We start from the raw sequence: 13,978 nt of genomic DNA, 5'->3' as shown, positions 1-13,978 counted from the left end.
ATTTGGTTTTAGCCCGATATGCTACCACAGCTACCTCTTCTAAAGCTACTTTTCTTTGTTTTAACTGACAGCCAAGAAGACTTTTTTTCCTGTTTCAACAGATAAACACACACAATGTCTCCTCTTGCCACACAAACAAATCTCTCCTGGAACAGCTGGCCTTTTTTCCCTGCAACCCTCACCTGTACCTCAACAGAAACTCACATCCCCACTGGAAACTACTCACCAGAAAACATACTCAAGATCGTCTGTTTTTCATTATTTCTAAACTGGGAAGGGTTCCCCCCCTTTTTTTGCCTCCATCAAAGAAAGACGGCACCCCCACTTTCTCAACCAAGGAGGAAGAGAGCCCCACAATGTCACAAGGGGTGGGAGAGAAAGCACCGCTCAGGTATGAACCCCCCAGTCTCAAAAAGGGACAATGAGAGGGGAAAGGGGCTCTACAGGGCAGGACGTTTGTCATGGAAAAGATTGGGAGGAAGGGCCTTCCACACAAAACTTAGGTTACTACTGACAACTACAGCTGGGAAAGCGGGAGGAGGGGGGAGAAGAGGGTCTCACGACCACCCCTCCTTGGGAGTCTTTAAAAGTGGGATGGGGGTCTCATCCCAAGGGCCTGACACACACACACACACACACACAAAAACACCAGCCCCTTTTACACACTCACACACACACCCATATCCACCCACCCACCCCCACTCACGTGGAGAGCTTCCTGGTCCAGAAGAGGCCTCCGGGCCAGAGTTCCTGCAGCTGAACCGCCCGCCCGAGGTGGTACTTGATCTGAGCCAGGAGGTCGCTCGCCTCGGCCTCCAGCCGGTCGCCGTAAGGCAGCAGCTTATTGTACACCAGCTCCTTCTGCCCGGACGCGGGCGGGGAGGGCGGAGAAGGAGGCGACGCCGACGCCGCCGGCGAGGGTGGTGGTGGTGGCGGCGGCCCGGCCCCAGCCCCGACCCCGGCCATCGCGGTGGCTATGGCCGCCTCCTTACTGTCCTGGACGACGACGAAGGCAGGCAGGCAGGCGGCCGCCCTCCGGCCTGACTCAAAGGCTTCCCGGCTCTGGCGGTGGTGGCGGCGGCGGCGTCGTCTCTGAAGGCTGCCTTTCTTTCTTTCCTTCCTCCCTCCCTTCCGTCGCCTCGGCCCGGCCCGGCCCTCGCTCTCCCCGCCTTGGGCTCCCGGGGGGGGCGGGAGAGGGTCGTCTGTCACACAGCGGCGCCTGGTGACGAGGCCGCCCAGAGAGAATGAAGGAGAACCAGCCAACCAACGAGCGCCGGCCTGCTTCCCCCTTCGGGCGGCCGCCGCCTCCTCCGCCGCCGCCGCCAGGCTCTCCTTATCCGAGCCGAGCGGGCAGGCAACGCGGAGGTCACTTCCGCTGTGGGGAGGGGGCGGGAAAGATGTCGTTAAGGGGGCGGGGAGAAGAGTGGGGGGGGGCGGCGACGCCTCAAGGTGGAATATGGTGGTTGAATGGAGGGCGTGGAGGAGGGGCTGGCCCGTGTCTGAGGGGGGACTCCGTTCGGGTGCCTGAGGCGAGCGAGTAATACACACACACCTCTTCACACTCACCCAGAGTCACATTCACACAACCTCTCTCACACTGACCGACTTCCCCCTCCATTTAGCCCTCCCCGTTGAAAGACACGGGGCGAGGGGGGGGGAGGCTGCTGCCTATCCTAAATCTCTCCCCCCCCCCAATTAACTTCTGGAGGTGCCTTGGTTCGTCCTGACAAACGGCATCAATGATATTTGTTTTTAAGTCTACACTTTCTTTCTTTCTTTCTTTCTTTCTTTCTTTCTTTCTTTCTTTCTTTCTTTCTTTCTTTCAACATGCATCAAATATTTACAGGCTTGTGTTAAAATAGCCCAGAAAAGGGGGCAGGGGGACCTGAGGTGAAAAATTAAAAACAGCAGGAAAAAAAGTAGAAAGAGACAACGGGAAAGAGAAGGGTTAATAATAGTAATAATAGTTATTATTACTACTTATCTTGCACTATACACCAGAGTGCATTCCAACAAAATTGATAATGTACAAACATGCAATACATATGTGTATATGCATGTATATATATGTGTATTTTACACACACACACTATTAAGGTTGTGGTTAAATGTGTTGCATATATATATATGTGAATCCGTTGCATGAGGTTGAGGTGGCAGGAGGTGGAGGTAAAAGATGCTGGGGAGTTTTTGAGGGGTCTTCGTGATGAACAATAAGGACCTGGACAATGTACCTTTGCTGGAATGAAATACAGTATGGACATTGAGGGAAACTTGATGGGGGTCATAACTTAGCTTTATTAGCAACCAGGGCAAGTGGCAGCATCTCCCACTCACTCTGCTGTGAGCCCCCATGAAGAAAGTACAGGAAAATATGCTTTTTCTTCCCCCTCCTGAATAAAATAAAAAGTTTAACAAAAAAAGAGAAAGCTAATACAGCCAGGAGATACTGTCCTTTATTTTCAAAACACCCACCAGTAAATCCACCCCTTGATTTTGGTGCCCTGGGACAAAGCCCTAGACTTGTTAAAGCCCTGAGGCACGGGATTGTCGGAAATAGGGAACTTGGAAAAAGAGGTAAGGCTTGACATAACATGACACTCAGTGGGATGGAGAGAAATTGAAAGCCTGGAGGGATATTTCTGAGTAAAAAGGGAGAAATTACATAAAGGTATTTTGTAGAATGACAAGTCTAATAGTTGCATGGAAAGTAAGGAGAGACAAACCAGGCTGGTATGAGATGATGAAGAAAGAAGGATACAAACTTACAAGCAAAGAAGGAGGAAGACATATGGTAGGGAGAGAAATAAGAGATACTGCATATGGAACCGAATTTGACCTGGAAACTGCAATGTCTAGGGACAATTCTTGAGGCCCAAGTGGACCCTGCATTAAAGAGAATAACTATTGCTACTCTCTTTAAGATGATATGAGACTCTTGACTTTGTTCTAGTGGACTAGCATGGTTCTTCCTTTGATTGTGTTGTTACAAGTGTGTTCATTCACTTAATAGTTCATGTGACTCATACTTTCACACCTCTTTTAACAGTATTTTTATGTCAATGGAGTACTTGCCCCCAACAAAGCTTTCCCTAAACAAGAGTAAACATGAGTCACATGAAGAGAGCCAGCTTGTGTGTGATCTGCTTCTACACATAAATTCTCCTGGAGTTTAGTTCTAAAAAGTAGAACTAAGCCAGGTTAGGATGGCATGAACAAGCTATTATTTCTCTTTTTCATTGTATACATCGAACTGGTTGAATGAAATATTTCATCTCAACTAGCTACATTTAAAAGAGGACGTGGTGGCGCTGCGAGTTAAACCGCAGAAGCCTCTGTGCTGCAAGGTCAGAAGACTTGCAGTCATAAGATCGAATCCACACAACAGAGTGAGCCCCCATCACTTGTCCCAGCTTCCACCAACCTAGTAGTTCGAAAGCATGCAAAAATGCAAAATGCGAGTACATAAATAGGTACCATGACAGTGGGAAGGTAACAGCTTTCCTTGTCTAGTCACGCTGGCCACGTGACCACAGAAGATTGTCTTTGGACAAACGCTAGCTCTATGGGTTGGAAATGGAGATGAGCACCATCCTCTAGAGTCGGACACAACTGGACAATTTTTCAAGGGGAACCTTTACCTTTACCTTTAGCTACATTTACCAATTTAATTATCACATGGCATAAATTAGTAACCATTTAGTCAATTAGCAGAAAACACTCTCTCCCTATATGTCAAGCTGGAGAAATGCATTAGCAAAGCAGCTACCATGTTATCTAGACTCTCCAAGAGAGTATGGCTCAATAAGAAGCTGATGGCATATACCAAGATCCAGGTCTAAGAGCCTGTGTCCGGAGCACTCTCCTGTACTGCAGTGAGTCCTGGACTCTTTGTGCATGGCAGGAGAGGAAGCTGAACACGTTCCATATGCATTGTCTCCGAGGCATTTTTGGTATCACCTGGCAGGACAAAGTTCCAAATAGAGTAGTCCTAGATTGTGCTGGAATTTTTAGCATGTATACATTACTGAAACAGCGACATCTATGTTGGCTTGGGCATGTTGTGAGTATGGCTGATAGTCAGATTCCAAAAGATTTCCTGTATGGAGAGTTAGTGCAGGGAAATCGCCCCAGAGGGAGACCACAGCTGCGATACAAGGATATCTGTAAACAGGATCTGAAGGCCTTAGGAATGGACCTCAACAGATGTGAAACCTTGACATCTGAGTGTTCAGCCTGGAGGCAGTCGTTGCCTTGTCCAGCAGGATGAGGCAAAGAGGCAATCCCGAAATCAGCAGAATCAGGGAGCTGGACAGGGGACATATTGTATTTCAGTGTAGAAGGGATTGCCACTCTTGAATTGGCCTTCTCGGCCACACTAGACGCTGTTCCAAGTCCTCCATTCAGAGCATGTTACCATAGTCTCTCAAGACTGAAGGATGCCTAAATCTAAATTTTAAAAAAATGTACAGCAACTTCTTATATTTTTTGTCCTAACTGCTGAAAGTACGGTAAGGGTTGTCTACATGGTGTGAAAGGAGCCAACAGGATCCAACTATATAGGGCTGCTCAAAGGTCTGATATGCCATTTGGTGTGATTCTTGCATCTAAATGACACACAGACCCCAAGCCAACCCTATTTGGTCTTCAGCCTTTGCAGATACAGAATCATGAAGTAGCTTGCAGCCGTTTTAGGATGTTGGCAAATTAATCACTTCCTCAGCTGTGTGGAGGAGCGAAGGAAGTGGGAATTTTTTAAAGTTTGTATTAGGGCAATTAATATTTGTTGCACCGCTTTAAAAAAAATAAAGGACAAATTGAAAGGTACCACCTAGAAGCTTTGTTTGCTTTTCTCTTAAAGGTCCAGCTGAGAGCCCACAGCCAAATCAGGCAATCCTACCTGCATCTAAAAAGCAAAAAACCTTGATAGGGGCTCAGAAAGGTACAGATAGGACCACTCTGAGGGCTTTCTGGTTCAGTCTAGCAAAGATGTCTGATCACTGTCTTTAAGAGTAAGTCAGGCTGTTTCTGCAGTGGGCAAAACACCCATGTAATCATCCTTTGAGTCTACAGTTGAAAAAAAAGTCCCATTGTGTTGCTCACCAACATTTAGCATTTATTGCCAGAAGAAATAAGTGAAAACAGAGCTTTAATGTAGAACCAGATTAAGCCCCAATGAATTCCTAGGTGGCAAACATGCTCCCATAAGTGTTACAGGCAATAAAACATGCCATATCTGAACAGAAAGTGGAGGGCTCTCTGATTCAACTAAATCAGACAATTTTCCATTGACCATTTGCACTCCAGCTCAGCAGACTCATGCCAGAAATGCAAAAGCTTGATTTGTGGCACATTGACAAAAGTTTTATAAGTAACTTGAAGAATTTGCTTTGTAACTAGATGAAGGAAAGAAATTTCACTGAAATCACTGATGAAAAGAAGAAAGGTGGCTTTATTTCTGTCTGATTCCCACTAACATCTTTCTGGCTTTACTTGTTGAACCAACAATCGTTAAGTCCAACTTCCTCAAGAATGAATTCTTATTGCAACTACCATTTCCACAAATAATTCTTGCAGCCACCAATTATTGCAACCACCACTTGCCTTGTGGGTAGAGAAAATGGCCAATCTAACCACATTCTTTAGTCAGTCTCATGTCAGTATGAACATGTATAAATTGTAGTCTGCTTTTAGGATCATTGCCATAAGGATCTCAGCCTGGAGATTGGGACCCCAAAGAGGTCATAAAGCATTTTTCTGGAGAGTTGCATGTTGACTTATATGTGTCTTAGACCTTGTTAAGTAATTCCTTGCTGCCGCTTCCGCAAGAAAAGGATTTTAACTATGACATATAACTTCAGAATCTAAAGAAGGGAAGGAAAAGGGAAAAGATGACCTCACTCCTTGCCCCACAACAAACCCCCAGGAGGGAGACACAACAACAATTGGCCTGCCTCTTCTACAGTGGGTGCACTGTAAGGGTCTTACTGGAAGCATCGGCACACCGTATGAAAAGTAAGGTCACATCGACCCTGATTCAGAGCCAAAGTAATCACCTCATCCTGCCTTAAGTGGGAATACATCACCTTTGCCTTAATCTTGAGCCAAAAGCATGAGAGACAAAAACATATGAGCACATTGCTTCACTAAGATAACGCTTGCTCGTTAGTGCTAGCTTGTTAGCTTCGCTGAGATCACTCTAGCTTGTTATCAGCTCGTTAGCACAAAAGGCAAACAATCATGCTATCTCTGTATTATAAAATAAACCCCTCACAGCGGTGTGAGAGAGAGTTCTTCTTCCCTGATCCTTGCCTCCGTGTCTTTCTTCATCCCTTCCTGGAAGGGATCCCGCAGCATTCAATCATCCTGAAAAAGGATCTCAACAGTGCACAGAAAACTTTCTGCTAGTTTTGGAGGGGGATCCTCTCTGTGCAAAGTTTTTCCCCTTCCCTGGGTATTGTAATGTCCTTCCACCTCTGGCCCATCTTTGAAGTCCTTTGCCTTCTCTTTTCCCTGTCCCTCCCTCCCTCCTTTCCTTCCATTTTTATATCACCCATTTACCAAATTGCTACCCTGGATGTTATATAGAAAGTAAAGCAAAAATAAAAGAACAGATTCTAACATACAAAGATTGAAAAAAAAAGGTGGCAAGAAACGGCTAGATGGCCAACAAGAACCCTTCTTCCTCCTCCTGCTCCACACATTCAAGCAATTGAGGATAACCTCCCCCAAAGGCTTAATTGAAAAGCTGTTTTTAGTTGTTTCTTCAAGGCACAGATGGAGGGCACCTGCTATAATTCTTGTGGCAGTGTATTCCACAAGGAAGGTCCCATGTCAGGGAAAGCCCAGCTTCTGGTTGTTGTTTCTTCTTGGGGTGTTAATATTCATAGGTGCATGGTCTGCGAGGATCTGCTCAGATGGACAGTCAAATGTGACAGAAGGCATTCAGTCAGGTAATGACGACCCAAGCCATTCAGTGCTTTATATGTTAGAACCAACACCTTAAACCCGGCATGGAAGTGGATGAATAACCAATGTAAGCTAGCCGAGATCAGGGTGATATAATCATATATCTTCATCCTGGCAATGAATATAGCTGCTACATGTTTGATCTCTTGAAACGTCTGTGTCAGCCTCAAGGGAAGACCCACGTAGAGTGCACTACAGTAATCAAATTTTGAGATTACCAGTATGTGGATCAATGTTATTAGGGACATAACATCCAGATAAGGGCACAATTGGGCAATAACTTTAACCTCTTCTAGCCTGTTCCCTCCCCAGTTTGGAAGTGGTGGTGGTAGAGTTGGCAGGAGAAGCAGTAGGGTGAGCAGCAGCATAATTGACAGGTGTGACATCCGCTATGTCAGAGATGGCCTTTTTATGCAAATATCGTGGGTGGTTTGCAAGTTGCTTGGGGGGGTCACAACTCGAAAAACGTTGGGAACCGCTGTCCTAAGACAATATCTGTTTTGGAGCGTTCATGAAATATTTAGGAAAAATTCAACTAAATGCAAAGGTAGACTCACATAATTGGTCATCTAGCTCTTTGACCAGTGGCAGTGGTCTTGAACCTAAACTGATTCCTAACTGCAAATCTCTGTTAACTGGATATGCTAGAAACACAAGAATAGGTCAATTTTAAATGGAGAAAAAGAAAGATTGCATAGGGATTTATCCATTTAACAGAGTTTTTTAAAATATTGTTTTAGCTATTCAGAACCTTTAGGAAGGAACAGAATAAAAAATGACAAGATAAAAACAATTTGTTAAAAAAAAGGATAGGTTGCTAGCAAGCTACTAATTAATTAGAAAATGTGGATTAGCAAATGTCCTGCCTCTTCCCATAGGGGAAAATTACACAGAAAGCTAAATCTGTTTTTTAGCGGCAATTCCAAGGGAATATGCATAGCTATCCAAAGTTATTGACCTATCCCACTATTTGTTTTTAACTTTTTGAAGTAAGGCTTCTATGTGAGATTTCTTTCGAAAAGCTAGACACTCCTTTGTATCTACTTATCCCCTTTAAATAGTGTTTTGGCCAGATGTGTGTGGCGAAAGTGTGACAAGAATATGTGGGAGAGAGCAGCACAAAATTGTTGTTATCTTCTGATGGAAAAAGATAGTTTTTGTAATTGCAGCCTTTGCTGACAGAATTACTTTCCTGAACTGAAAGGAGGAAATTTTCTCTGACTCATCCTTAAAATTATATTTTCGTGGGATCTGAATTACAGCCAATGAAAGGTATTAAGAAAAAGAAAATGTGATGTGTGCCTCGTTAGCCCCAGTAAATTTGACAGGGGTACTGTATGCCTTCCGTCTTTTCCTCTGCAAAATCAATAGACAATAGAACAATTAGGATTTATTAAAACCTGGATCAGGGGAAAGGGAGATAATTGCTTTCCAACCATGTTGGGGTTCCTCAACAAATCCTATATTCTCTTCATATCTTTGCCACTCTCCGGTTCTTTTCACTGGGACAGCCAAGGTCTCTTGGGATGACTTGTTTCTCTTCAGTGGGTCTCTAATCTGTTCAATTAGTCCAGTCTAGAACCCAAAGTTTCTATCTCTTAGGAGTATTCCCCTGCAGGAGGGGCATTATGACTGCACTGAGGACAAATATGTTATCATTACTTGTCCTTGTGCCTCCATACATTGCTGGTTGCACTGTCCCTTTCTCCGCCAGCGTTTATGTGCAGAGGGGTTGTGATACCCTCCCTTATCTACTCTTCTCTCTCTCTCTCTCTCTCTCTCTCTCTCTCTCTGTCTGTCTGTTTCCTTAGTAAGAAGGTTGTAGAGGTAGCTTATATTCATATAGTATCTGTGCCTCTGCTTTGAGCACCTGGAATTGGACCCAAACCCCTCACCATAGGTCTTTTTTTATATAATCCCATTCACCTTGAGGGATGTGGCGGTGCTGCGGGTTAAACCGCAGAAACCTCTGTGCTGCAAGGTCAGAAGATCAACCATTGTAAGATCAAATCCACATGACAGAGTGAACTCCCATCGCTTGTCCCAGCTCCTGCCAACCTAGCAGTTCGAAAGCATGCAAATGCAAATAAATAGGTACCACCATGGTGGGAAGGTCACAGCATCCCATGGCTAGTCGCCCTGGCCACGTGACCACGGAAACTGTCTACGGACAAAAGCTGGCTCTACGGCTTGGAAACAGGGATGAGCATCGCCCCCTAGAGTCAGAGACAATTGGACTAAATGTCAAGGGGAACTTTTACTCTTACCGATTCACCTTGATCTTCCTCCTCTGGAGACCCTTCAGCCTGATCACTTCTCTTTGGTGTGTCTCCCATCTTCTTTACAGGAGCCTCTCTCTTTTTCTGTCCCTAACAGCTTCTCCACATCCAGGGGGATGTTTCTTTCCTCTTGAAACCTTTCTCTGTTACAGACATTTACTCCCCTTTTCGTCACTGGGAAATCTCCCTCCCTGACTTAGGAGTATCTTCCTTCTCTGAGGTGGTCAGCCCTCCACCTGAGGTTGACTGCCTTCCCTCCCTTTAACCACTGATTTCCTCATACCCTTTTTCCTGCCAAATTATCCCACCCTCTGGAGAGAGAAAAAAAACTTTTATGCCTCCCATCCTCCAGGGGTAGTGTAGTTCCCTCAGTTCCTTCTGGGACCATCCCTCAACTCACAGGAATGACATTGCCACTGTGGCATCCATTTCCGTTCAGGTGTCTTTCAAGAGGCTGGGCAGCAACGCCACGGATCCCTGACACTTTCTGCCATCACCAAGGTAGTCACCCTGTTGGACGACTTCAGTATCCATGACGCTGTCCTCCTCACAGGTGAATCCTGCTGTGAAGAAAAAACAACAACAGTGTCAATATTACCTAAATGTTTATTCAGAAATAATTCCCACAGTATTCAAGAAAACTTAGTCCTAAGTCATTGTACCACAGTTTGACAAACTTTTATATTAAGACCCCTTTCTTTACATAAATACACCAATGCAATGGTTTTCAGTTCTCTTTGGCAGGATACAGCCAACCCAAAGCACAATTTAAGTATGCTGTTAAATCTGATCCACATTAAGCTGAAGTGAGGTAACAGGTCACCATTTAAAATGTTGTCAGACACAGACATGTTATTAGCATCTTTGGGCAAACCATTTTCAGTATCATCTCTATCTGTAAGATGGCTAAATATAATTATGTGTCTTATAATAAGCAAAGTAAGGATTATGTGACAAGGTATGGGAGTCATTCTGAGTACATGTAAGAGTGGTGTTAAATATATTCAGCAATAATATAGAATCACAGAATTGTAGAGTTGGAACTGACCCAAGAATCACTTAGTCCAACCATCTATTAATGTTAGTGCTACTAATTGGGGCAGTTTCAGAGCTTCCATGAATATTTTATCAGCCATTAGACCACAAAGGGTTAAGACAATGGTTCCTGACTTTAGCTCCCCAGATGTTCTTGGACTACAACTCCCAGAAGCTTTCACCACTAGCTGTGTTAACCAGGATTTGTGGGAGTTGTAGTCCAATAATATCTGGGAACTCAAGGTTGGGAAGCACTGGCACAGGACCTCTAGCATTTGAGTCAACTGTCATAGATAATAAGGAGCCTATGGGAATGAAGAGGCTGCCTGGAATTGCACATTTTTGTCTAAACAGAAATTCTACCACATATGAGAAAGGCAGGTTTCAACATTGGTGTTAGGTGGTCTGGGGTAAGTTAATTTCAATTTAAGGTAAAATAAGGATTAAATAAAATGGGAATGTATTATAACTTGCCCTATACTTAGAGGTTAGAACAGGAAAAATGTCTAACTAAAATAAATTCATTTTGATCATTCACTTTCAGGTCTGACAACTACTTCAGTCTCATTCATAGTTCTTTTATGGGTTGTGTAATCACTTATAGCTGCGACTGGTTACATTTTATCCATTCATTTATAGATGCTTGGCTATCTGCTGTTCACTTATTCTTGGGTGGTTAGCTGGATAACTGGTTTGGATAACCAGATGTTGGGGATTTGATTCCCCCCAGTGCATCATGGGGGAAGAGCCAGACTCTGCAACCATGGACAAGCGGTACTGTTCCTGGGTGCTCCCAAACCAAGGAAATAGTAACCACTTCTGTAGCTCGAAAACTCTGGAAAGGGTTGCCATAAGTTGGAATCAACCTGAAGGCACACAATTTGACATGAACAATCTGCATGCTAAACTTGTCTTTCTGAGACACCAAATGTTCCTATCTTTCACTGAGAATTTGCATAAAGAAAAACTTTATTTTACTATGATTTTGCCAGAAATTAGTTTAACAAGATTTAGCTGGCCTGAATGTCAAAGGCATAAAAATATTATATATCCATTTTATTGTGACCATGGAGTGTGGGAAAACATAGCACATCAAAACCCTTCTAGTTACTTTAATACCCTTGCTAGTCTTTAGCAAATTCCTTTATTTACCACTGTATTTTAAAGTAATGTTATTTGTCTAATAAACTGTGAGAGAAAGAACAAGAAAAAGTGTGCATGTGTGTGTATGGTTTACTATTATTATTATTATTATTATTATGAAAATTAGTGGTTATTAGCATTATTAGTATTATTTTTAAGAAACAATTGCAAGACCGTTCTGGAAATAGTGACAACATGGACATTAGACAACCAGTACCATTTACACTTATCTTCTATTGTGAATCTAAAAATGAATTTTTCTTCCAGAGCTTAACCTTTAAAAGTTATGTCTGTAGTAGTGTAACTTCTGCATGAATCCAAATGCTCACATGACACCAGACAATTGGGCTTCATGTTTACCCTCAGCTTCCATACAGCAAAAGTTCCCTTATACCCAAAAGATGAATCCATGTAGACTGCCATGATGAGAAGGGATCTGTAGCCCCCTGGCTCACATATCATCATTTGCTCCTTGCTGCTGGACTGGATTTGTTGGAATCTGCTTTCACATGTAAGAATTTCCACTTAGCCATTTCACTAAGGTTCTTTATTAAAAGAACTTCTCACCACCATCAGAGTGCTTTCTTTCCTTCTGTTAAGGCTGACGTCGAAGCTCCAAGATGCAGCAGCCCAGTTGATTGCTGGGAAGAAGTAATACGATAATTGGTTACCAGTCTGCTTCCATGTCAGGTTTTGGTTCTGGCAAATAAAGCCCTGAACAGTTTGGGCCCTCATTACCTGTTGGAACATCTTCTGCCAAGTTTGTCTGACCAGGTCCTCACAGACTTATGCCTCTACAAACATTAAACACCTCAAGAAGCCCAGAAAACAACAACCAGAAGCCAGGTCTTCTCTGCCATGACACCTTCCTTATGGAATGTGATGCCACGGGAATTACGCCAGGCGCCCAACATAGTCTTCCTGAAGAAAGTTGGCTGTTTCTTATATCAAAGAATATTGGACATAATAGATCTGAATTGTCTGAGGGTACTGAACTATTAATCCGATTCAAAAGCTGGCTCGTGTACCAGTTCTGGGCCAGTAAATGTTTCTGGCAGAGAGAACAGAAAGATTTGTTAAAACATGAGAAAAACCCTTTTGTTACTCCCTTATGTTCAGAAGAGTCATTAAATATTAAAGTTGACTTGCATAGCTTTCTTGAGGTTCCAGAAACAAATCTTGGGAGTTTGAAAGCATCACCAAAGTCTCTTGATTCTAATCTGCCATCGCCACAAGAGATGGATCAATTCATCTCAATGGAAGAACCCTCACAAACTTGTAACTGTGGGTCCGATGGCAATTTTTATATATATTTTAATAGCATTTTAATTGTTCTGATTTTTTAAATTGTATTTTAAATGTTGTAAGCCGCCCAGAGACCTTTGGGTAGTGTGGGCAGCATATTAAATGAATGAATGAATGAATGAATGAATGAATGAATGAATGAATGAATGATGATGATGATGATGATGATGATGATGATGATGATAATAATAATAATAATAATAATAATAATAATAATAATAATAATAATAATAATAATAATAATAATAATAATAATAATAATAATAATAATAATAATTTGTTTTTCCTAGGTGTAGAACTTTACACTTATGGCTGTTAAAATTTCATTCAGTTGTTTTCATCCCAGTCCTTGAGCCTATCAATATATTTTTGAATTTTGCTTCTGTTTTCCAGGATATTAGCTGTTTCAATTTTGTGTCATGTGCAAATCTATTTGTTTATCAATCTCAAGTTGAAACTATGTTCCGTCTATTTGTGCTTCATATTTCTCTGGAGGATCATAAACTGTATTTTGGAGGAAATGAACTGAAGCAGGAATTGAGCACTTCTGCCTTTTCTTTGATTTGGATTCTTGCATTCAGCAGAGATTGGACTTGATGACCTTATAGGCCCCTTCCAACTCCATTATTCTATGATACTATGACGCTATGATTCATTCCTATAATTACTGATGACTAATAACAAACTTCTACCACCCACCTCCAGTACTCAGAAGATTTTCAGATCTTCTGTATTTTAAAAACTTCTTCCATAAGCAAAAGATCTATGCCCTTCCAGTGTTTACTATGTAACCTTTTAGAAAGAAAAATCTGTGGTACTTTCTATTTCAGAATACATCTGATAATTTCTCAAGAACGTATTCCCTGATTATAAAATAACTTTCCCTTATATTTTTAAATACATGTTTTATTGTATTTTTTCTGCTTTTCTATCTGTTGCAACCAGGGTGATTTATTATAATATGTTCCATTCATTTTATCTAGTGTTACATACCATCTGTAAAACATTTTGTACTTTTCTTTTAGATTTATAGACTTAGCCATTTTAATATTTTGTTCCCAAATTTGTGACTAGGCACTTAGTTCTAATATTATGACCTATATTTTGAGCCCATTTTACCATGCAATCCTTCACAATTTCATCTTCCATTTTTTGCTCCATTAAAGTATTATATAAACGGTTGTTCTGGGTTTTTCGGGCTCTTTGGACGTGTTCTGAAGGTCGTTCTTCCTGACGTTTCGCCAGTC

The 13,978-nt window shown here is 42.5% G+C and overlaps 1 protein-coding gene across 4 annotated transcripts in view; it reads right to left on the bottom strand.

The window, feature by feature from the left end:
• The window catches only part of PSME4 (proteasome activator subunit 4), a 106,731-nt gene extending 105,362 nt beyond the window's left edge, over positions 1 to 1,369 (bottom strand). For 3 of the 4 annotated variants that reach the window (XM_020809918.3, XM_020809919.3, XM_072987540.2), the window contains exon 1: positions 707 to 1,117. In XM_020809918.3, coding sequence (XP_020665577.3) covers positions 707 to 966 — 260 coding nt within the window. In that variant the 5' untranslated portion in view covers positions 967 to 1,117. Of the gene's footprint in view, positions 1 to 706 lie in introns of all 4 variants that reach the window. The other variant, XM_020809917.3, reaches the window with a different exon arrangement.
• Positions 1,370 to 13,978: the final 12,609 nt, after the last annotated feature.

This window comes from Pogona vitticeps, chromosome 1 (genome assembly GCF_051106095.1).
Source record: "Pogona vitticeps strain Pit_001003342236 chromosome 1, PviZW2.1, whole genome shotgun sequence".
NCBI classification, from domain to species: domain Eukaryota; kingdom Metazoa; phylum Chordata; class Lepidosauria; order Squamata; family Agamidae; genus Pogona; species Pogona vitticeps.
This window is presented reverse-complemented; position numbering and strand designations above follow the sequence as displayed.